Here is a 24459-nt window from a genome sequence, read left to right on the forward strand (position 1 = left end):
GTCCAGATTGGAATCTTTTGTGGATTTTTGAAAATGAAATAATTTCATAAACATTTGGCATTGGGGTTTTTTGGTGGGAAAAATTAAAATTTTGAAAATTAAATTTTAACCATGGTTAGGTTGGGTTTTGGGTTAAATAAATTGTAGTTTAATAGAAACACCCAATTTGATAAATAATTGATGGCGTATTTGTATAAAAAGTTATAGATAATAATATAAAAATATTATGTAGGTACCATTATATTAATTTCTAAACTAACTACCATTTTTTAAATTCTATGGGCAAGTAGACTTCTAAAGCAGAAGAATTTTAAAGCAAGTTCTTTACTATTAAAATATCCAATCATTTAAATTTATTTGTAAATACTGTGATTATTTGGTATGTTTATTACAGATTAATATTGTAAGCAAAATGGCGCAAAGTGTAACAATTAACATCAAAGTATTTATGCCAAATTTTTGAGGGAATAATTGCTCAAGCGGAAAAATTAGCAGCTGCTCTTGAAATGGAACAAGGTTTTCCTTTGTTAAATATTATGAGACGAAAATATAAACCAATATCTTTCGATTATGAACATAGAGATGAGAGATCCCAAAACCGCGTTTAAAATATTATTTTTTTTTTTTTTAGAATTAAAATTGATCAAGTTCGTTATAGTCGATTTGATATGATGTCGGATTATGATTTTTTTTTTTCGTTTTGTTAGAGATATTTGAACATTAAATAACAATGATATTTTAAAAAACTGTCTTGCCCTTCAACAAAAGATAACAACTGCTCTAAGTAAAGTCGGCGGCGAGAGTAAAGATTTATGCAACTGATTTATTTAGCGAAATAAAAGCTATATAATTATGTACACACTTTCATTACCTAACTTATCAAATTCTCTTGATATTCTTTAATATATATATCTATATTTGAAAATAATCTAATCATAATCTAATCTAATATTTACCAAATATCACTATTTCATGAAGAATTATCCTGACTTTACCTGTGTCTGTTGCTTCTGGTAAGAGATCATTTTCAAAATTAAAGTTAATTAAACATTGTTTGAGCTGTAGTATGGTACAGGAAAGATTATCTGGTTTGACAATATTAGCTATAGAGCAAGAGCTCATCAATCAAATTGACTTTGAAGATATTAAAAAACAATTTGCTGCAGTCACATCTAGAAAAACACCCATTTAATTCAATTTAGATTTAAGATATCGATTTCTAGTTTTAACTAATAGGTCTGGATCCCGCGTATGAAAAAAAGTTGAATAATAGCAAGCTGAAAATTTGTTAATAGCTTAAGGGTGTCTAGTCGGATAAGCTTTGATATATGGAAACACTGGAACAGGGGCAGAACGGTCAGACCACGAAAACGGCACATTTATTTTGTCCGACAGAACAGACTTAAACTCTTCGAACAGAGATTAAACTCTCATGCAAAAATCAGACTGCTATTTATCACCTGTCATAATTCCTATCATTTGACATATTCTACATTTTCCACTCATTAAAACGCCCATTTGGTGATAAATAGCAGTCTGATTTTTGCATTAGAGTTTAATCTCTGTTCGGAGAGTGTAAGTCTGTTCTGTCGGACAAAATACATGTGCCGTATTCGTGGTCTGACCGTTCCAAATTTTTAACCCGTTCCACAATTAAAACTTCCCCTGTTCCAGTGTTTCCATATATCAAAGTTTGTCCGACTAGACACCCTTAAGCTATTAACAAATTTTCAGCTGGCTATTAATCAACTTTTTTTTCATACGCGGGATCCAGACCTATAATATATTACCAGTATTTGTTTGTTTTTTTTTGCCATCACCCGTAAATTAGTACAAGAAAAGTAACATTTGAGTTGTTGCAATTTCTGTTGTTTTATTACGAGTAAAAAATAAAAAATTATAGATTTATTTCATAATTAAATTATAGGTGACAGATTTAAAGGGCGCCAAAATATGTCCCGCAAGCGGGCGCCACTCAGCCTTGCGGGGGCCCTGAATATATATTTGTCAAAGTACTCAGAAATACCTATTAAATGAGCACCGAAATAAGTTGATATCATCAAAATTAAGCAAGTCAACATGAAAATAATAGGACCCTTTCAAATTTCTAGTAAAAAGTGAAAAATAAAACGAACGCCATTTCCCAATCCCTATAAGACTTTCTTTACATTAGCATAAGTAATGACCTTAAACATTTTTACCGATTTAAAATGCATATTTAAAATATATATATATATATATATATATATATATATATATATATATATATATTATATATATATATTACATTTGCGTCCTTCGTGGCTTCTGTATAGTTTTGACTCTTCGTGACTTCCGATCAATATACACCGTGTATATTAACAAGAATAATACTATACACTTCGCGCTCGTTTTGGCATCCGTTATACTGGCAACAATGTACTTATTGTATCTGTTAAAACATTTAACCTTGGTCGTGTTTACGTGAGAATTTAGTTAAAGAACCCAGACAAATTCTATTTATAACTTTTGCTATTTTGGCGTTTTGTCATAGAAAATCGGTTTTATATATAAAAATCTTTTAGAATCCTAAATTTATTCTTTAAACTCTTGTTCTGTAGAATGAACAGGAAAAATTATAATTTTATAATTAGGTAGTTGTATTTTGCTTGACCGTTTTTACAAAGTTTGTCTTTGCATCATCAAAAGGTTTAATATAATTAGATTTTTAATGGTAACGGCCAACGTTACACTAAAAACAAATAATATGGAGAATAGAAGATTATGTAAGGTACATTCCATGTCAAATCACTCAGGCAAAAAATTTTGGATCTCCGATTTGTCTAAAAATTGGTATATAGCTTTTGCGTGACGTAAAAATAAGATATTTAAGGTCAAGAAATCTTCTTCTTTTTTTCTCAAAATGTTATTTTATGTGATTTTACAGTGATTTGGTGTTTATTTAAACAAATTTGCATTTTATGTGGCAAAGTATCAATGAAAAACATAATATTTTAATAGAAGGGACTCAAAAATGTAATCATATGGTATTATAACAAGTTATTTTGAGTCAAAACAAGGTTTTGATCAAATTTTATAGTGTAGAAAACGTTAAAATACCGTTTTTTACATTTTTCTCCATTCCCAAAATACATCATCATTGATTTGGCTAAAAATTTGCCCACACATAGCCAAAATATAGGACTTAAAGTGGTTAGAAGGATTTGAATTATATTACAATACCAAAAAAGTTACATGCAGTAATATCAGACTCAAAAGTATATTAGTCCAGTCGGAATAGCATTTGACCTTGCATGCCGAGCTGCCCAAAATTTTATTTTTCTAACCTTTACAGCCAATAGTCAATTAATAGTAGCCTAAATTTAAAATCACGAATGAATTCCTTCGTTACGTTAGCCGCCATCTTGATTTTAAAGGAGAACCTGTTTTGCTCAATATCTCCGCAATTTTTAACTTTTCGACAAAATTTCTAATATACATAGAGTTCCTATTTAGTTTACTATTTACTATTTACAATTACTATTGAAACTATTTACAATTACATATTACAATTTCTTTTTAACAATGTTTTCCATTGATACTTTACGATAGAAAATGCAAATTTGGTTAAATAAACACCAAATCACTGCATAAAATAACATTTTGAGAAAAAAAGAAGAAGAAGATTTTTGACCTTAAATACTGTCGGAAAAATGAAAGAATACCCATGAGCGATCACATCAATCACTTATTTTGTATTTGCTGTCTTTTTCCATAAATAACAAACGTTTGTTATAGAAAAAGATAGCAAATACAAAATAAGTGATTGATGTGATCGTTCATGGGTATTCTTTCATTTTTCCTACTGTATCTTATTTTTACGTCCCGCACAAAATTTTTTTGCTCCAAAATTGATTGATTTGAAATGGAATCACCCGTTGTCTATGAAAAAATTTAAGAGTGGCTGGAGAGTGCATAATATAAATTTGTTCCTTCATATATATACACTAAGTATCTATCTGCTTTGTGAATTCTAATATTAAAAAACTTAAGACAATTTTGATACCTATTTAAAAGTTTAAGTAGCCAAATTCTAAAGTAAGATGCAGTGAACATCGTAGTTGTTATAGCAATTTACATACTTACAAATCAAATTATAAGAAATATTTAATCGAGCAAAAGCATATTTCGATAGTAGATAACAAAATCAAACTTATACATAATTGTCAAAATTATCTTATAATTTTTAAAAGTACATATAACAAATCTGTATGTAGGAGGTAAACTACACTATGTCATAAAATGTAGTTTTGAGAAATAGCGGTTTATAGTATGCCGTAGCTCGAAAATAATAAATATTTTTAAGACTTTTTAATTATCAGCACTAAATTGCAATTTAAAAGACAAATAGTATAATTACCTACTTTTGCATGTATTATTGCAGTTAAATCTAATTTAGGAAGGGATGAAATTTTTTTTTAATAAACATAATGTTGTATACCTACCTCTAATCGTTTACATGAGTTCCTGACATAATGTTAGTAGTTCCTGATACTATTGTAATATGTTATGGTAATTAAACATTTTTTGAAGGTTTTACGCTTCTGAAATAAAAATTAATTAATACTTTTGCATTTATTATTGCAGTTAAACTTAATTTAGGAAAGGATGAATTTTTTTTTAATAAACAAACTGTTATATACCTCTAATCGTTTGCATGAGTTCCTGACATAATGTTAATAGTTCCTGATATTATTGTAATATGTTATGGTAATTAAACATTTTTTGAAGGTTTTCCGCTTTTGAAATAAAAATTAAGTCATCGTATCTTTTATTAATCATTAATTGGCAATTCTGTAAAATCAGAAGCACGCTCTGCTTTAGGCAGATTCTTATAATAAGCATGTCCTTCACTGGATAAAAACGGCAATAATATATTATTGGTTTTTGTTGTGTTCTATTTATGCCAAGACATTGAAGAAATGTAGCGTTTCTTCTTTTTAAGCTAAGGTGTTTACATTCTTCGTCAAAAGCTGTTTTGTAATAGAGCTCTCCTAGGTTGTCTTGGCGGACCTGGATGTGGACACATTCGGAAATCGAAAATTTTCTGTACACCAACGGTATTTTTTTCCTGTTTAAAATTTGCATTAATGCCTGTGCATTTTTTATACAGATCAGTAAAGTTAAAGTCATTTAATTCCATATTATGAACTTATATTTTTGGTGAACTACCACGTATAAATTATTGCAAAGTCCAAGGAGTTTGGATAGTCATATTATCCATTTTTCTTTCGCTTTCTCTCAATCAAAGCTTGTACTGTATCAGCCTCCATATGCGTATGGCCTTTAAGCAAAAATTTTTGATTAATAATCTTAATTTGTTGCCATTTATGCAAATTACAAAATAAACAGACTGTTAGCATAATGTTCTTATTTTGCCCATAGCAATTTTCTGACCACAACGTTATTTCTTCGACATCAGCATTGGAAATTACCAATTCAGCCCAATTGGGAATGGCAGATGCTATCTCGTCACCACCACTGCCAGCTTTTGATTCGTCCCATATCATACAATGAGCTTTTCCGTCTGAAGCTTCATGAAATATAAAATCAAATGTCCATAATTTCCGTTTGTAGAAATTTAACCCTCTCCTAAGCCTGGAAAATGGGGTGGTTTTCTTGCGAAGGGGTTGTAGCTCAATAATCGAAATGCGCATGATTTAAGAGTTTATTCTTAGAATATATAAGCTATTGGAATAATATCCGTGATACGATATATTTTAATTTTTTTCGGCATGTTTCTCTTAAGTAAAATCAATTAAAGGGTTGTTTGGGGGTGAAGGGGATGAGCAATATCCCTATTTTTCAGTAGTGGGGGGCTGAGTCAGCCCCCCCCCACTATAATAATAAATTCCTGCTCAGTGCAACGAGCTCAAAATTTTTAATTTTCGGAATATGAAAGCTCATAAATAGCTCATAAATCAGGGCTATTTGTTTTTTAATTTTTACAAGTGGGGGGGGAGGCAGCTCAACACGGGTCTTATCTGGGACATGTATTAAGATGAAATTGATATACTTAGAATACTACAACTAAGTACAAATGCAGGACAATTATTCCATGTGGCAGAAGATCGAGAAGCCTTCGCGATGGTGATCGTCAACGTCGAATAATTATTCTGGTATGGCACGTGAAGAAGAAGGCGAGCATGGGTAATAACCAGTGGCGTCGGGCCGGGGGGGCACGGGGGGGCACGTGCCCCCCCAACATTATGCAAAAAAAGAAAAAAATAATATAAATTATCTTTAAATTACGTATATGTATACACTAAAAGTTACGAATGAATAACTAATATAGATCCCCCGTTAGTCTATTTTTCTGTATGCATCTAATTTGATTCTGTGTGTGTAAAGTATGCGCGTGTTACAACTAAATTTACAAGTGCCGGTGAGCCGACTCTGGCCGGTTGCGCCCGAGCTGGAGCAGCCGATCAAATGCACCCGAGCCCAGCCGACGCCTGGCGGAGGGATATCATACCAGCTCAGTGCGCGTGTGTTGTGTTGTGTAGGTGGTCGCCACGTTTTATTCGTTCAATAAGCTTATTGTTACTAGCTGAGCTGCTATTGTTTGTGTAATTTTTGCGGATGTTCGTTTGTTATCATGTCTAAGAAACAGTCCTCTGTACTAACATTCTTTAAAAAACTTGGAAATTCAAGTGAAAGTGTAAATGAAGATAGACATTTAGCGGGAAGTAGCACTGGAGGTAGCGTTGGTGATGAATCGCCATCTTGTTTACGCCCAGATCGTGATGCTACATTCCAGGGCGAAAGTAGAGATCCTTCATTGGGAGTACAAAGTGCAGATATTGCAAAAGGAGCATTTCAGCCTGTTGATTGTTTTAAGGTAAGCAAGATTCAATCCAAATCAAGGCAGTTCAAAGAATCCTGGTACAGTGAATTTAATTGGGTCGAATATAGCCCCATTACAGACGCTGCATTTTGTTACCCATGCCGACTATTTTGTCAACATAAGTCTGGTCGCGGGGAGGAGTCATTCACTAAACTGGGCATGAACAATTGGAAGAAAGCTTTGGAAAAATTCAGGAAACATGAGAAGAGTGAAATGCATCAAAAATCTAAACAGTTTCTCAATGAGTATAGAAAAGCAGGAAGCACGGTAGCAGATTCGTTGTCCTCGGCACATACTAAAATGGTTGAGATGAATAGGAGGTATTTAAAATTCATAATTGAAAACATCCTATTCCTTGGAAAACAGAATCTTGCCTTAAGAGGACATGATGAGAGTACTGCTTCATTTAACAGGGGGAACTTTATAGAACTGCTAGAACTGCAGTCCATTCATACAAAAGTGTCCAGGTACAAAATGAGATAATAGATTGCATAAAAAGTGAAATGCTTCAACAAATTGTCCAAGAGGTGAGTGAGGCTTTGGCCTACTCAATTATTTGTGATGAAACTACGGATATTTCAACCCGTGAACAGCTTAGCATTTGCATTCGATACATCACTAAAATAGATGGACACATTAAAATCAATGAAAGGTTTTTGGGCTTCGTTGATGTGTCAGACACTACTGGTGAAAATTTACATCACACTATTAAACAGTATCTGCAGCAGTTGGGTATAAGCTTAAATAAATTGCACGGCCAGGCATATGATGGAGCTAGTAACATGAGCGGCAAATTCAAAGGTGTTGCCTCAAGGTTCCAAGAAGAAGAGTCTAAAGCTTTGTACACACACTGCCATGCCCACTTGCTTGATCTGGCTGTTCAGAGATTTTGTGAAGAAATAAGACAGCTTCGGAATTGCTTATCCATAGTAAATAACCTGTATAACTTAATTAATGCATCAGCTAACAGGTTTTCAATATTTGAATCAATATGTAAGCAAGGCGGAGAAACAAAAATGAAAAGACTGGTGAGCTTGTCTCGAACTAGATGGACAGTTCGACACAAAGCAATCCATGTAATTCTAGAGCAGCTCCCTGAAGTGTACGAAACTTTGGAAGTTATTGCAAACGATGTATCACATCGTAAAATTGCAGCCGAAGCTGATGGTCTAGCCAAACAAATCAGCACATTTGAATTTGTATTCAGTTTAAAACTATTGCACAGCGTTTTGAGTCAGACTGATATACTCTCCAAAGAACTGCAGAGTGAATCTCTTGACATTTCTAAGGTTTTTGCAAAAGTTGAATCAGTCATTGACTGTTTAAAACTGAACAGAAATGATGATGGCTTTATTCAGATGTGGAATGAGTCAGAAGAACAGTGTAACAAATATGGTATGAAAGGTTTGTCAGTTGAAAGGCCTTCACTACCACGCAAACGGAAGATTCCGAAAAAACTTGAAGCTAGTAGTAGCTCTTCAGATGCTGCATTTCATCAATCACCTGAACAGATGTTCAAGACTGACATTTACTTTGCTGCTTTAGACACAGTAATTGTAAACTTGCAATCTCGTTTTTCCAAGAACGATTATGATAAAATCAACTGCATTGCCCAGTTACTATTTGATTGGACCGAAATTGACAACAACGCTGTTATGGCAATCCAAAAGTTTTATAACTTGTCTTTAAGTTTCTCTGCACATCTTAAGTTTTTTCACTGTTATGCAAAGAACAATTTTGTCAAAACAGACAAAGCAACCACAAGAGTAACGTTCCAAGAGTTGGCTGATTTTTTTATTGAGAATGATCTTCAAGCCAGTGCACCAGATGTTTGGCAGCTACTAGAAATATCACTTTCGTGGCCTATCACAACAGCAAGCGCAGAAAGATCGTTTTCTACACTACGAAGGCTAAAGACATTTCTTCGAAGCACCATGACAGAAGACCGCTTAAGTGGGCTTGCCCTGATGTCTATTGAGCAAGAATTGACGTCTGAATACATGAAAGATAAAAAACTAGATCTGTTAGTTGACAGATTTTCAAATCTAGCCGATAGGAGGCTAATGCTTCATTAGAACTAACGAAAATTGGTTCGTTGAAAACCATTACTGTAGTTCTGTTCACCTTAAAACTTTGTCTTGTACACAAATTTGTTTTTGTGTTATAAATGTCCATGCAGTTATGTCTAGAATAGAATAAACTTGTATATTTTGAAATTGAGTCTTTTTACAATCCATCAATATAGTAAAAATTGATTAAAACCAATGTTTAACAAAAATACACATATACTTTACTTTAGTTCTTAAGTGGTAGTTTTCAAAAAAGTTTCCACGGGACCACCACTCCCCCCCCCCCCCGTAGACCCCGTGCCCCCCCAAATTATTAGGTCACGCTACGCCTATGGTAATAACGGTACAAACTCACCATTAAATCCATATAAATATTTAAGCCTTAAAACGAGGATACAAATAATAAAGACACCCCAATGTGTCTTAAACGTAACGTATTTTTCTGTCCAAACTTACTGAATGCAAATGATGAGAACTTGATGTCACCAGTAACCATTTTCCAACATCCTATAAGTGTTATAAGGTGCGTCATGAAATATACAATAACATTTGGTATTGCTAAATCTTGTTCAAAGTAACGAATTCCTTTTATTTGTGTTTCTGAATATTGTGCAGATACATTGCTGGTTGGACTTTCTAGTTGATGATGAACTGGGTTATTTCGTAAAGGGGGCATTGTTACCTAAAATAAAAAAAAAACATTTTCTATATAATTTAAGAGTGTAGGACCAAATATTTTTCGGCTATCCCTACTTTTCTGTCTTTACACGGCAAATTACGTGTAGTAAAATTCTCACTGGTATGGATATGTAAATATTACTTGACAATGTCATCATTAACTTTAAAGAGATTGCTTTCGAATGTTACTTGTATAATTGCATTATTAGTTCAGTCACTAACTATGTATTCAGTAATTGTAATAATTTCTATACTGTACAACAAAAACTAATACTCAATCGAGAAAAGAGGAAAAGTGATAAAGTGATTTTTTAATAACATATTGTTAATATGGAACGCTTACATTTTTCAACATATTTAACAAAAAAATACTTGGATCACAGAATATATCTTGATGTATTCCCTGCTTGGATCTTCCATAATTAATAAACAATAAATAACTTTTTATTAAGTTTACGTCTTAAATCAATTATTTATCAAATACACTATCAATATTATTTAATCAACAAATCAAAATATTCCCGATGCCATGTCAAATATTTAAAATTCTCACTGTCTTGGCACCATATTCTATTCGACTCAGTGCGTTGTATGACAAAGATAGCGAATGTTCTATTTGGAAAATATCACCACGGACATGGTGTCCATTATTTTCGAATCCTGAAAAAACTAATAGATATTTTTAAAAAATTTAAACGCAGAGTAGGAGAGCAAAGTATGTTAAATGTGCAGTCACTCGAGCGTTACGGGGACCTATTGGGTTGTGAAGAGTAGGTCCTAAAACCAAAAAAAGTTAAGTAAAGTTTTCCATTTTAGTGGGCGCTTGCCATTTTTTAATTTAATTTTCCATTTCCAACAATCGTTTTTTCCGATTATAACGTCATATATCCATAATTTGAAAAAATGTTTCTAATAAAAGTTACTTATTTTTACGTAAGTAATCCAAATCTGCAATAAAAAATGGGAGCTCCTATTTAAGATTTTAAAGCAACCCCCCACCCCTCCGCCGTGGAGGGTCGTGTTTGATGCCATTCGATAGATTTTTCAAAAATATTGAATAAGTGTATTTTACAGTTTTTCGATCTGATGTTCATTTCGCGAAATATCGCGGGATTCGTATTTAAAATATTAAATTTACCCCCCACCCCTCTCCGTGGGAAGTCGTGTTTGGTATCATTCGATAGATTTTTAAAAAAGATTGAGCACATATTTTTTAGTTTTTCGATCTGTCATTCATTTCGCGAAATATTCGCTTTTTTCTTGTGAAACTTTGGGACTCGCCTATTTCCTTACGCCCGGCTCAAATCGTCCGATTTTTGAAATATACACTATTTTGCATGTACTTAACTTACCTTATCTTAATGTGACAATTTCGAGTTTTTTAAAGATTGATTTTTTTTTCGGGCCCCCCTTAACGAACTCCCCTGTGTTAAGAGCCAATATATGGTATAGGTACATCTGCAGGGTACCAATTTTCTCCCCATATGATAATCTGACGCGCTCGAGTAACTGCAAAAATCCCCGCTTGGGCTCCCCTGCCATTAAAAGACTATATTATTATCGAGAGCCGAAAGTCCCGTAGAAAAATAAAAAGCTTATTTTGAATGAGATATTTGAAATTAAAAATCACACTACATTTTCTCTTAGTTTTTCACCCCTGTAAGTTATTAAAATTAACATTATAGAAGTTTTCAGGGACTTTCGGTCCTCGGTAAGAACGTAATCTTTAATTCTACGTTTAAATTTTTCAAAAATACTTACTAGTTTTCTCAGGATTCGAAAAAAAATGAATCCCATTTTAATAGCATTGGAGCCGAAACTTTGTACCGATCCCCTTAAGGCAAACTTCAGAACACTTGAATTATTTCAGAAACGACTATTAGTTCATTCACTCATGGTAAAATATTGCGAAACCTCCAAATGTTAAACATTGCTTGGTTTGACATGAAATGTGGCACACACATATAATAGTTAACATGTAACATAAAAAAAAGTGATATTGTGACGATGTGTGCTGGGGTGACTTTCACCCCTTCTCGGGAGTGGAAAAATATACGTTCAAAATAAGCCCGGAAATGGATAAACTGACTAATTCTAAAAGGGTCGTTTAAACACAGCGATAAATCAAACAACTTATCAAGGTCAATCGAGTTGTTGCAACTTATCGTTGTGTGTAAACGGTGCATCGCACGACTTATCAAAGTTGGAGTTGGGTTGAAGTTGGTATTGGATTGAATCAACTTGGATTGAATCGTCGTGTCTAAACGGTACAGCGATTTATCATTGGAGTTGGGTTGCATCAATTTAGGATAATCTTACCGAATTAGAATTTACTTACATATCCAATTAAATGTACAGGGTGATTGGTTAGTGGGGTAAAGCTACGTAGATCCGTTATAGTAATAGATATAATAATTATATAAGTATATAGATCCAATAAAAGTTAATAACAAAAATTGTAGCCAACTTTGAGATTCACATTTCAAAATTGTTATGGACAAACTTCTGATAGAATGGACTGTAATATATTATATTAAAAACTTCTTGTATTCAGCTAAAAAATTAATTACAAATTGTTAAAAAATGTGATTTTATATTATGACAATCAATCTAATAATTTTAATGACAATCTGACAAATATATGTTGTGTATTTTTGATGCTTGTTTTTTCCCGTCATTGAGCAAGGGCGGAACTGTCTATCCAATAATAAATAATACTTTTCGTCCATACTCCCCGCCTTGAACAGCTCCAAGACCGTTCAAACACAAATCACCTAAGTTAATGAGGAACACTAGAAACAAGTCTCAGCTAATGGTAATGGACAAATTTTAGTTATTCCTCGTTTATAAAGTCCATGAGCGGTTTTAACAGTTACCACTCGAATTTCACCATCATCACCAGGGTGAACAGACACTATTCTTCCTAACTGCCACTGACAAGTGGGCAAATTGTCAGATTTTAAGAGCACTAAAGATCCGACTTGAATGGTGGAAGTACTACTTCTCCATTTATGACGTTGTTGGAGATCATTCAGGTAAATCTTTGACCATTGCTTCCAAAAGTCTTGCAACAATTTCTGAATCAGTTGGAATCTGGACAATTGGTTTATTTTTATCTCTCCTTGAAACGTATGATCAGGGACAGCGGTCATCGGTCTTCCGATTAAAAAATGTGAGGGAGTTAAAGGAGTGTAATCGTTAGGATCAGATGATAGAGCATATAAAGGACGTGAATTCAAAGTGCCTTCAATCTGAATTAAAAATGTACAGAATTCTTCATATAAGTTAGAAGGGTTTGACCAATAATACGAGATAAATGATATTTTACCCCTTTTATATTACTTTCCCATAATCCCCCGAAATTTGGAGTACTAGGAGGAATGAAATGCCATATAATATTCTGAGCTGCGCAAGAGGTGACAATTTCATCCTCTGATTTTCTAATGAAATCATACAAAATTTTTAGTTCATTTTTGGCACCTACAAAACTTGTACCGTTATCTGAATACAGATGCCCGGGTTTACCGCGTCTAAAAACAAATCTTCTAAGGCCTGCCATGAAAGCTTCAGATGTCAAAGAACTAATTAATTCTAAATGTACTGCTTTCGTGGCGAAGCAAATAAATAAACATATGTACGCTTTATACGTTTTACATCCGCGACCTTTTCTATCCTTTAATGTAACTGGCCCTGCGTAATCTAATCCAGTTATGAAAAAAGGTTGTGATATATTAACACGATGTTCTGGCAAATCAGCCATAATCGTAGAACCAGGTTTGGGTTTAAACCGATAGCATCTAATGCAATTCCTTACAACTGTTTTAGCTAGGGACATTCCCGCAATTATCCAAAATTTTTGACGAACTGTCGCTAACAAGAGTTGTGGACCTGCATGTTGAAGTTGCACATGCTCATGTCTCAATATTAGTTTGCTTAAAACATGAATCTTATCTAATAGTAAGGGATGTTTCCCATCATAATTCCTAGAAGATTTTCTAAGACGTCCTCCTACTCTCAATAATCCAGTTTCATCTAGAAAAGGCGTTAAAGGTAATAATCTACTCTTTGACGAAAGGTCTTTACCGTTATTTAATAATGAAATTTCTTCAACAAAACTTTCTGTCTGAGCTAATCTAACAAGAAAAACCTCTGAATCAGTAAATTCGATTGCTGAAATCGGGCCATACCTTCTACTATTAGACTTTGACTTTGAATTATTAACAAATCTTCTACAATAAGCCATAATTCTAATTAATTTGTTCAGATTCGAGTATTTATAAAAAAGTGAATTAAAATCATTTTTTATAGAAACTAATGCCTTAGATTTCTTTCTCATTTCAGGAAGGTCTGATATATCAAGTAAATCATAGAACTTAGTTTTATCAAAATCTGTTGATAAAAATTGAGGGCCATTAAACCAGAGCTTACAGTGAGCTAATTGGTCTGGCAAAATTCCTCTACTACCAATATCTGCAGGATTCTCAGACGAGCTAACATAATTCCAATTTTCAATTGTAGTACATCTTTGAATTTCTGCAACACGGTTTCCAACAAAAACTTGAAGGTTTGCAGGGTCATTATTGAGCCAATGCAAAACAATTTGTGAATCACACCAATAATATGGAGTGTACTGAAAAGTAACAGAATCTGAAACAGATTTCATAAGTTGGACCAATAATAAGCTACCACACAATTCTAATCGAGGAATAGTCAATATTTTGACTGGGGCGACCTTAGTCTTAGCACATAACAAATGAACATTTATAGAACCTTGTGAATCAATGCATCGAGTATAAATTGTTGCACAATATGCGTATTGTGAAGCATCACTAAATCCATGTAATTCTATTATTTTAGGTTTATTACTCAGAACGCACCGTGGAATTCTTAAATCATTTAAGTGACATAACTTAGACTGGAACTTTTTCCATTTATCACACAAATCAGAGGGGACTTCGGAATCCCAATCAAGTTTTAACGACCAAAGAGATTGAATCATAATTTTTACTAGGATTATACAACAACTGGCTAAACCTAAAGGATCATAAATTTTTGCGATTGCAGAAAGCATTGTGCGCTTCGTTATTTTTGATAAAAGATCAGGGTTTTCAACATGAAAACTGAAAATATCTAACTTACTAGACCATTGAATACCAAGAGTTTTAATACACTCGTGATCTCCTAAATTAAGTACTTTTAAAGGATCGGAATAATCTTTAAAGTGATCTAATACCAATTGGCTGTTTGAAGACCATTTCCTTAAATTAAAACAAGCTGACTTCAATATTTTGACCACTTCATCACATCTTTTAATAGCTTCAGCCTCACTTGAAAATCCAGTAATGAGATCGTCAATATAAAAATCTCTCAGAATAATTTCACTTGCTTCAGGAAACTTGATTTTATTATCAAATGACAATTGCTGGATACACCTAATGGCTAGATATGGCGCACTGGCCGTGCCATATGTTACGGTTTTTAAATTATAAATTGAAATTGGCTGAGAAGGACTATTCCTCCAGACAATTGTTTGCATTCTTCTGTCATCGGGATGAACAAGTATCATCCTATACATTTTGCTGATGTCGGAAACAACAACAACTGCATGTTGTCTAAATCTAATCAAAATACTCAAAATATTATTTTGAATTGCTGGTCCTGAATATTGGATATCATTCAATGACTTCCCATTAGTCGATGGGGCAGAACCATTAAAAACAACACGGAGTTTGGTTGTCAGGCTTTCATTTTTGATAACACCATGATGTGGTAAAAAATAATTAGGTCCTGTGGTGCCTTCCGCATCTAAATTATAATCAATTGACATGTGATCTAAATCTAAATATTCTTTCATGAAATTTAAATAACCATTTTTAAGTTCGGGACATTTCTTAAATCTATCCTCTAAATACAATAATCTTTTAACAGCTAATTGTTTAGAATCGCCTAGGACAGAAGGATGTTCCTTCCAGGGAATTTTAACAATAAATTGACCAGTTTCTGATCGAGAAAATGAATTCTTAAAATGATTTTCAACATAAACATCATCCTTTGAATAAGAAATATGAGACTTTGGCTCTTCAACAGACCAAAATTTCTCTAATTGTAAATCATCACTACTAAATATTTGTGAAAAATGACATCTAATATGATTTTTTGTTGGATATGGAACTTTACCAACCACAATATAACCAAAAACAGTATTTTGGAGGGAGGGTAAATTCTTTCCAAGATCTATGCGACCATCTAACATTATATCCCAAAACAAACTAGCATCAAGTAACATATCTACCTTACTGCTTACATTAAATGAATCATCTGCCAAAGTTATATTAGGGGGTATTGAGAAATTTGAGACATTAAAAGTATAAGTTGGCAAATTCTCAGTAATCTGTTGCACCACTATGCAATGTAAATTTGACTTAAAATTGTTTAATATAGAACCAATTTTTAATTGACATTTTTTATTTAAAGATGAAACGGAATTATTAATTTCTGAAACACAAATATTTGCTCTATTTGTGTCTAAATCGAGTTTACTTAGAAAATCCTCTGTAATAAAACATGATTGGCTCCCTGAATCTAGGATTACTCGTACGATATGAGTATTTCCGTATCTATCATATACTCTAACTTTAGCAGTACTCAACAGTACATAATCATTATTTGAACAATTATTTTTTAAAACAATCTCATTTCTATTAACATTATTTTCTGAAGTATTAGTTGACAACTTAACTTTATTTGGTTCATTCTCGGAATCATTGTTCGGGTTGAAATTATTTGAACTGTTGTCTTTAACATGAATATCAGATGGTTTATTTTCATGTAAAAGAGAACTGTGTTTGGCTTTACATATCTTACAACCGAACGATTTACATTGTTTGTAGGAATGTCCGGTACATAAACAATTTCGGCATAAATTTAATTGTTTTATTTTATCCCATCTTTGGGCTACTAAAAGTTTAAGAAATTCTTCACATAGGTAAATCAAATGATTTTGTTTACAAAAATTACAACTTCTGCTTTTACTAGTTAGCAGAGATCTAGAGCGTTTATCTTGGTAATTAGATTTATAATCCGGTTTTGTCACATTTCTTAACTCTATAGTTTCCAAAAAATCAGCACGATTCTTCAAGAATTCAAGAAATTCGTTTAAACTTGGCAAAGAATTATCTATTTTTCTTTTTTCCCATTCCCTAGAACTAAATTTATCCAATTTACCACTTACCAAATACACCATAATAGCATCCCAATGTTCAGTCGGTAGTTGAAGTGATTTTAAAGCGAATAAATGCTTTTTAACTGAATCTATCATGCTTCTAAGACCTAATGCAGATTCTTTATTTAAATTTTCAATCTCAAAAAGAGCTTTTAAATGATTGTTTACTAACATCCGAGAGTTGTCAAATCTGTTGCATAGAGTCTGCCATGCAGAATTGTAATTTTGTGCAGAAAAATCTAAACTTTGTATAATTTTCAATGCATCACCTTTTAAACTCGCACGTAAATAATGATATTTTTGAATATCTGCCAATACTTTATTATTATGAATTAACCCTTCAAAAGTATCTTTAAACTCAATCCACTTCAAATAGTCCCCATGAAAGACAGGTAACTGAATAGGAGGTAATTTGACACCTTCTAATCCACTATATTCATGGCTTATGTCTAACCTTTTCGACTGTGAACTGGATAAATCGGAACATTTTCTTTTTAACATCGTTCTTGCTCTAGACAAACTTTTTGAAAATATAGTATCTAATCGTTGTCTTTTCGCATACTCTTGTTGAATATCTTGATCCTGACAATTTAATTCAATTGACATTTGGATTTCATCAAATTCAGTAAACAAACTTTCAGTTCTTTCTGTATTCAATTCTATCTGCGAAAAATGGTCTTCGCTTAAATCATTAATCGCGATATTTGTCATCGACTCTATAAATTTAATAAAATTGTTTAATCTTTGTTCAATTATATCTCTTTTGCGATATAATTGACGAAAATCAGAAGCTTTCATAGGCATTTTTAGCTTTATATTAATCAAAATACGTAGCAAATAATATTATTTAATTGTACGAACTCAAAATCAACGTTAAGCAATCAAGTAATAAAAGTCAAATCTAAATCTGTCTTTTATCTAATAATCAAACTTAGCCGAATATTGGCTATGGTCCTATAATCATTTATATTTAAATAAATCCAATAATAATAGCAATATCTACTAATAATAATCAGAAATCGTATAGCATTCCACAAACTAATACTCCAAATCAACTCAAATACATATTTGCATACACACAAAGGTGTACAAATCAATCTAATAAGTAACTATTTTTTAGCTAAATAAAATTATAGGTTATAAATCAACTATTCAATGCGCAAAATCAAAATTTTTAATTGAACCCCAAAATCCTCAAAAATCTAATAATTTATTGGCACTTTGTTGAAAGGAAATAAATATGAAGGATAAACAAAGAACAATCAAGATAATAAATGGAAAAACCTCACATTTAATTCAATCGGCAGAGCGGATCCAATCTGGCTGAATCATAAATTCTTCAAAAACCAATAATCTTCATACCCATCTGGATCTATTAGACCATTGTCTCAATCATCGGGTTCGATCGGACACAATTTTATGCTTCTCGGGCTCGAAGGTACCAAATGTTATGGACAAACTTCTGATAGAATGGACTGTAATATATTATATTAAAAACTTCTTGTATTCAGCTAAAAAATTAATTACAAATTGTTAAAAAATGTGATTTTATATTATGACAATCAATCTAATAATTTTAATGACAATCTGACAAATATATGTTGTGTATTTTTGATGCTTGTTTTTTCCCGTCATTGAGCAAGGGCGGAACTGTCTATCCAATAATAAATAATACTTTTCGTCCAAAAATTAATTAGAATGTTACAGAGGGTGTTCGATAACATAGTAGCAGACCTAACTTATGTTTTTTTAAATGGAACACCCTGTATTTTATTTTATATCCAAAATCTTCTTAACTTCGCCATTACAAATGTATAAAGGATTGTTATGTTATACAGGGTATTTTACAAAGTTATAACCAATTTTATATGAAAATTGTAACAAGTTAACTCATTGTATAAATAAAAATAAGCACAAAAGCAATAGATTATTGATGCCATAATTTTTTATTTATTCGCGATTGAAACGGAATATAGAGGGCAGGTCGAATGCAGGAAAATAGCCGATATAAATGGTATAAACAAACATTTAATTGAGGAACAGAACAATACCGATTTGATTTAAAATATTTTAATGTACTCATAATGCTAAAATTTACTAAAAATTTCTGAATAGTGACCAAATTCCATTCAAATCAACAATTTTCTGGTTTGTTTATACCACTTATAGTAGTTTAAATTTATTCCACCAGAGGTCAGATACTTTGTTTTTCATCACGAATTATCAAAATTGTCATAAATTCTTCTTCTTCTTCTAATTTTTGTATAGACATTACTATCTGTTTTTTCAATGTGCCTCTAGTAAGTAGTCGTGCAATCGTTTTCATGGTCTTACCACTGATCGTCTCCCTATTGGGAAACCGTCTCTCGCTGTCCTAACTACTCTGTTGTCATTCGGCTTATATGTGGTCATTCCATTCTATTCTTCTGTTTTTTACCCTGTCTTCTGTTGTATATCTGCACTTCCAGCTCTGTCCCATAGAGTCTCACCATCGATTTTTCGAAGGGTTTTCATCTCCGCTGTTTCGAGCAATCTTTTTGTTCTCTTTGTGTCGGGTGTTTCTACCGCGTGTGTCATTATTATTCTGATGACTGTGTTGTAAATTCTGCCTTTCATATCTTTTCCGATATTTTTATTTCTCCATATTGTGTCATTCAGGCAACCTGAATTCAGGCAAATCTTTCATTCTGCGTTTAAATTTCTCAAAAATACTTAGGATTTTTAGTTTTCTCAGGATTCCAAAGTTCTACGTTCTACAGTGTGGCAAAACCAAATGGAATAACTTGATTATTTCGTAAACCGACGACTAAAAAATCCGGAAACAGGTCGATTTTTATTTTTAAATTATGATTTTGAGGCATTTACATACTAGTGACGTCATCCATCTCGAAGCTGAAATAAAAAATATACATGCGGACCAATGTAAAAAAGGTAATTTCATTGTTGTCTTCTTACGGGCGTGAGAAATACAAAATAACATTTAACACTATTTTATTTGGACATAAGCCACAATTCGAGTTTGAAATCAAGTTTACTTGACGTTTCGACTTTCACTTCGGAAATCGTTATCAATATAAAAAAAACATTCATAAATTAAAAATGTAACTTTGTTTCGGGTGAAGCAACGCAGTTGGAACAAGCAGAATATTATAATTGTCACCGGAAAGCGAAAAAGGTAACGCACAACTTGAAAGAACTTATATATTTCTAACTTCGTTTCTGGTGAAGCAACGCAGTTTGAACAAGCAGATATATTATAATTGTGTCACCGGAAAGCGAAAAAGGTAACGCACAACTTGGAAGAGCCTATAGTTTTCTAACTTCGTTTCTGGTGAAGCAACGCAGTTGGAACAATCAGATATATTATAATTGTGTCACCGGAAAGCGAGGAAGGTAGTCCCTGAAAACTATAGGTTCTTTCAAGTTGTGCGTTACCTTTTTCGCTTACCGGTGACACAATTATAATATTTCTGCTTGTTTCAACTCCGTTGCTTCACCAGAAGCGAAGTTAGAAAACTATAGGGTCTTCCAAGTTGTGAGTTACCTTTTTCACTTTCCGTTGACACAATTATAATATATCTGCTTGTTCCAACTCTGTTGCTTCACCAGAAGCGAAGTTAGAAAACTATAGGTTCTTCCAAGTTGGGCGTAACCTTTTTTGCTTCCAGGTGACACAATTATAATATATCTGCTTGTTCCAACTCCGTTTCTTCACCAGAAGCGAAGTTAGAAAACTATAGGCTCTTCCAAGTTGTGAGGTACCTTTTTCGCTTTCCGGTGACACAGATATAATATATCTGCTTGTTCCAACTGCGTTGCTTCACCAGAAACGAAGTTAGAAATCTATAGGTTCTTTCAAGTTGTGCGTTACCTTTTTCGCTTTCCGGTGACAATTATAATATTATATCTGCTTTTTCCAATTGTGCTTCTTCACCAGAAACAAAGTTAAATTTTTAATTTATGAATTTTTTTTATATTATCAACTCAGGCGCGCCAAAACCAACAAACCACTCGCAAACCTGTCCAAATACGTATTGCGAACCATCAAAGCTTTTGTTGAAAAACCGACAGAAGTTAGATTGTGGTGCGCCGTGTGCGTGCCGTTTGTGCTCCACTTGAAAACACGTACTAATCTGACGAACATGCTGCGCGCGAGCGGCTCGCACACCGAGCAGAGCGCATATGTAACCTGCCTTTACGATGAATTCTCTAACATTTTCTGCGAGTTAGGAAGTACAACGTTTTCAATGATTAGTTTTCTAAAAAAAAAAAAGAAAATAACTATCTATGACTGCCGAGTGGGAAAGAACTAAACTCTCGTCTCGCGTAACTACCAGCTCCCACTCTGGTTTAGCACTTCTTTGCTCTTTGCTCGTACTCTTTCTTCGCTCCACTCTGAACGTGCACTTCTTTGCTCTTTGCTTGTGCTCTTTGCTCGCACTCTTTCTTCGCTCCAATCTGAACGTACGCATAGGTAATGTTGTATACAAATTAAAGTAGGGTAATGGTACTTTTTAATATTGATATAAAATACAGGGTATCCCATTTAAATTTTACTGAAAAAATAATGTACTTGAGTTTTAACTCACCCTTTATTAGATATAAAGTAAATTAGCAATATCAATCATTTTTTAAAATTTTGACAATAAATAAAAAAATATGGCATCAATAAACCATTGCCCTTGTGCTTATTTTTATTTATACAGTGAGTTGAACTTGTTACGATTTTCATATAAAATTGGTTATAGTTATAACTTTGTAAATACCCTGTATAAAGGGGCGTTTAAACACGGCGATAAGTTGTGCAACTAGTTGTGATGACAAGTTGCTGTGATTTGTTGATGACTGAAACGCTGTTTAGACGCTGCGATAAGTTGACCACAACAAGTTGAAGAGGGGACCATTGTGTACATTAGACCCTTTTAGACCCTTCAATGAATTATAACTAGTTTTCATCCTAAACAAATAGATCCTGTTACTTTCAAAATATAAAGGTTGGTTATGTTAAGGGTCGTTTAAACACAGCGATAAATCAAACAACTTATCAAGGTCAATCGAGTTGTTGCAACTTATCATTGTGTGTAAACGGTGCATCGCACGACTTATCAAAGTTGGAGTTGGGTTGAAGTTGGTATCGGATTGAATCAACTTGGATTGAATCGTCGTGTCTAAACGGTACAGCGATTTATCATTGGAGTTGGGTTGCATCAATTTAGGAGAATCTTACCGAATTAGAATTTATTTACATATCCAGTTAAATGTACAGGGTGATTGATTAGTGGGGTAAAGCTACGTAGATCCGTTATAGTAATAGATATAATAATTATATAAGTATATAGATCCAATAAAAGTTAATAACAAAAATTGTAGCCAACTTTGAGATTCAGATTTCAAAATTACTTAGAATGTTACAGTGGGTGTTCGATAACATAGTGGCAGACCTAACTTATGTTTTTTTTAAATGGAACACCCTGTATTTTATTTTATATTCAAAATCTTCTTAACTTCGCCATTACAAATGTATAAAGGATTGTTATGTTATACAGGGTATTTTACAAAGTTATAACCAATTTTATATGAAAATTGTAACAAGTTAACTCATTGTATAAATAAAAATAAGCACAAAAGCAATAGATTATTGATGCCATAATTTTTTATTTATTCGCGATTGAAACGGAATATAGAGGGCAGGTCGAATGCAGGAAAATAGCCGATATAAATGGTATAAACAAACATTTAATTGAGGAACAGAACAATACCGATTTGATTTAAAATATTTTAATGTACTCATAATGCTAAAATTTACTAAAAATTTCTGAATAGTGACCAAATTCCATTCAAATCAACAATTTTCTGGTTTGTTTATACCACTTATAGTAGTTTAAATTTATTCCACCAGAGGTCAGATACTTTGTTTTTCATCGCGAATTATTAAAATTTTCATAAATTCTTCTTCTTTTTCTTCTTCTTTTTGTATAGACATGACTGTCTGTTTTTTCAATGTGCCTCTAGTAAGTAGTCGTTCAATCGTTTTCATGGTCTTACCACTGATCGTCTCCCTATTGGGAAACCGTCTCTCGCTGTCCTGACTACTCTGTTGTCATTCGGCTTATATGTGGTCATTCCATTATATTCTTCTGTTTTTTACCCTGTCTTCTGTCGTATATCTGCACTGCCAGCTCTGTCCCATAGAGTCTTACCATCGATTTTTCAAAGGGTTTTCATCTACGCTGTTTCGAGCAATTTTTTGTCCTCTCTCTCGGGTGTTTCTACCGCGTATGTCATTATTATTCTGATGACTGTGTTGTAAATTCTGCCTTTCATATCTTTTCCGATATTTTTATTTCTCCATATTGTGTCATTCAGGCAACCTGAATTCAGGCAAATCTTTCATTCTGCGTTTAAATTTCTCAAAAATACTTATTAGTTTTCTCAGGATTCCAAAGTTCTACGTTCTACAGTGTGGCAAAACCAAATGGAATAACTTCATCATTTCGTAAGCCGACGACTAAAAAATCCGGAAACAGGTCGATTTTTATTTTTAAATTATCATTTTGTGGCATTTACATACTAGTGACGTCATCCATCTCGAAGCTGAAATAAAAAATATACATGCGGACCAATGTAAAAAAAGGTCATTTCATTGTTGTCTTCTTACCGGCATGAGAAATACAACATAACATTTACTATTTTATTTGGACATAAGCCACAATTCGAGTTTGAAATCAAGTTTACTTGACGTTTCGACTTTCACTTCGGAAATCGTTATTAATATAAAAAAACATTCATAAATTAAAAATTTAACTTTGTTTCGGGTGAAGCAACGCAGTTGGAACAAGCAGAATATTATAATTGTCACCGGAAAGCGAAAAAGGTAACGCACAACTTGAAGGAACTTATATATTTCTAACTTCGTTTCTGGTGGAGCAACGCAGTTTGAACAAGCAGATATATTATAATTGTGTCACCGGAAAGCGAAAAAGGTAACGCACAACTTGGAAGAACACATAGATTACACAATTGGAACAATCAGATATATTATAATTGTGTCACCGGAAAGCGAAGAAGGTAGTCCCGGAAACCAACAGGTTATTCCAAGTTGTGCGTTACCTTTTTCGCTTACCGGTGACACAATTATAATATATCTGCTTGTTCCAACTCCGTTGCTTCACCAGAAGCGAAGTTAGAAAACTATAGGGTTTTCCAAGTTGTGAGTTACCTTTTTCACTTTCCGTTGACACAATTATAATATATCTGCTTGTTCCAACCCTGTTGCTTCACCAGAAGCGAAGTTAGAAAACTATAAATTCTTCCAAGTTGTGAGGTATCTTTTTTGCTTCCCGGTGACACAATTATAATATATCTGCTTGTTCCAACTCCGTTTCTTCACCAGAAGCAAAGTTAGAAAACTATAGGCTTTTCCAAGTTGTGAGGTACCTTTTTCGCTTTCCGGTGACACAGTTATAATATATCTGCTTGTTCCAACTGCGTTGCTTCACCAGAAACGAAGTTAGAAATCTATAGGTTCTTTCAAGTTGTGCGTTACCTTTCTCGCTTTCCGGTGACAATTATAATATTATATCTGCTTTTTCCAACTGTGTTGC

The 24459-nt window shown here is 33.1% G+C and overlaps 2 protein-coding genes across 2 annotated transcripts in view; both read right to left on the reverse strand.

Annotated features, from left to right (window-relative positions):
* Positions 1-24459, reverse strand: part of LOC126890776 (acyl-CoA Delta-9 desaturase-like) — a 97873-nt gene that overhangs the window by 58634 nt on the left and 14780 nt on the right. The window contains exon 2 of the mRNA XM_050659963.1: positions 9412-9637. Coding sequence (XP_050515920.1) covers positions 9412-9631 — 220 coding nt within the window. The 5' untranslated portion in view covers positions 9632-9637. The remainder of the gene's footprint in view (positions 1-9411; positions 9638-24459) is intronic.
* LOC126890256 (uncharacterized) lies at positions 12331-17659 on the reverse strand. Its single transcript, XM_050659113.1, has 2 exons — positions 16174-17659; positions 12331-12425 (listed from the first exon to the last, which is right to left on the reverse strand). Exons 1-2 carry the CDS (start codon positions 17657-17659, stop codon positions 12331-12333), a joined length of 1581 nt encoding a protein of 526 aa, XP_050515070.1.

The sequence above is a fragment of the Diabrotica virgifera genome, chromosome 8, assembly GCF_917563875.1.
Source record: "Diabrotica virgifera virgifera chromosome 8, PGI_DIABVI_V3a".
Lineage (NCBI taxonomy): Eukaryota > Metazoa > Arthropoda > Insecta > Coleoptera > Chrysomelidae > Diabrotica > Diabrotica virgifera.

What these genes read in the sequence shown, in the direction of transcription:
- LOC126890256 (XM_050659113.1), bottom strand. Translation starts at nt 17,659, where the DNA reads ATGCCTATGAAAGCTTCTGATTTTCGTCAATTATATCGCAAAAGAGAT. An exon ending in TATTACAGAGGATTTTCTAA is followed by an intron (nt 12,426 to 16,173) that starts GTAAACTCGATT and finishes ACTTGTTTCTAG; the next exon opens with TGTTCCTCATTAACTTAGGT.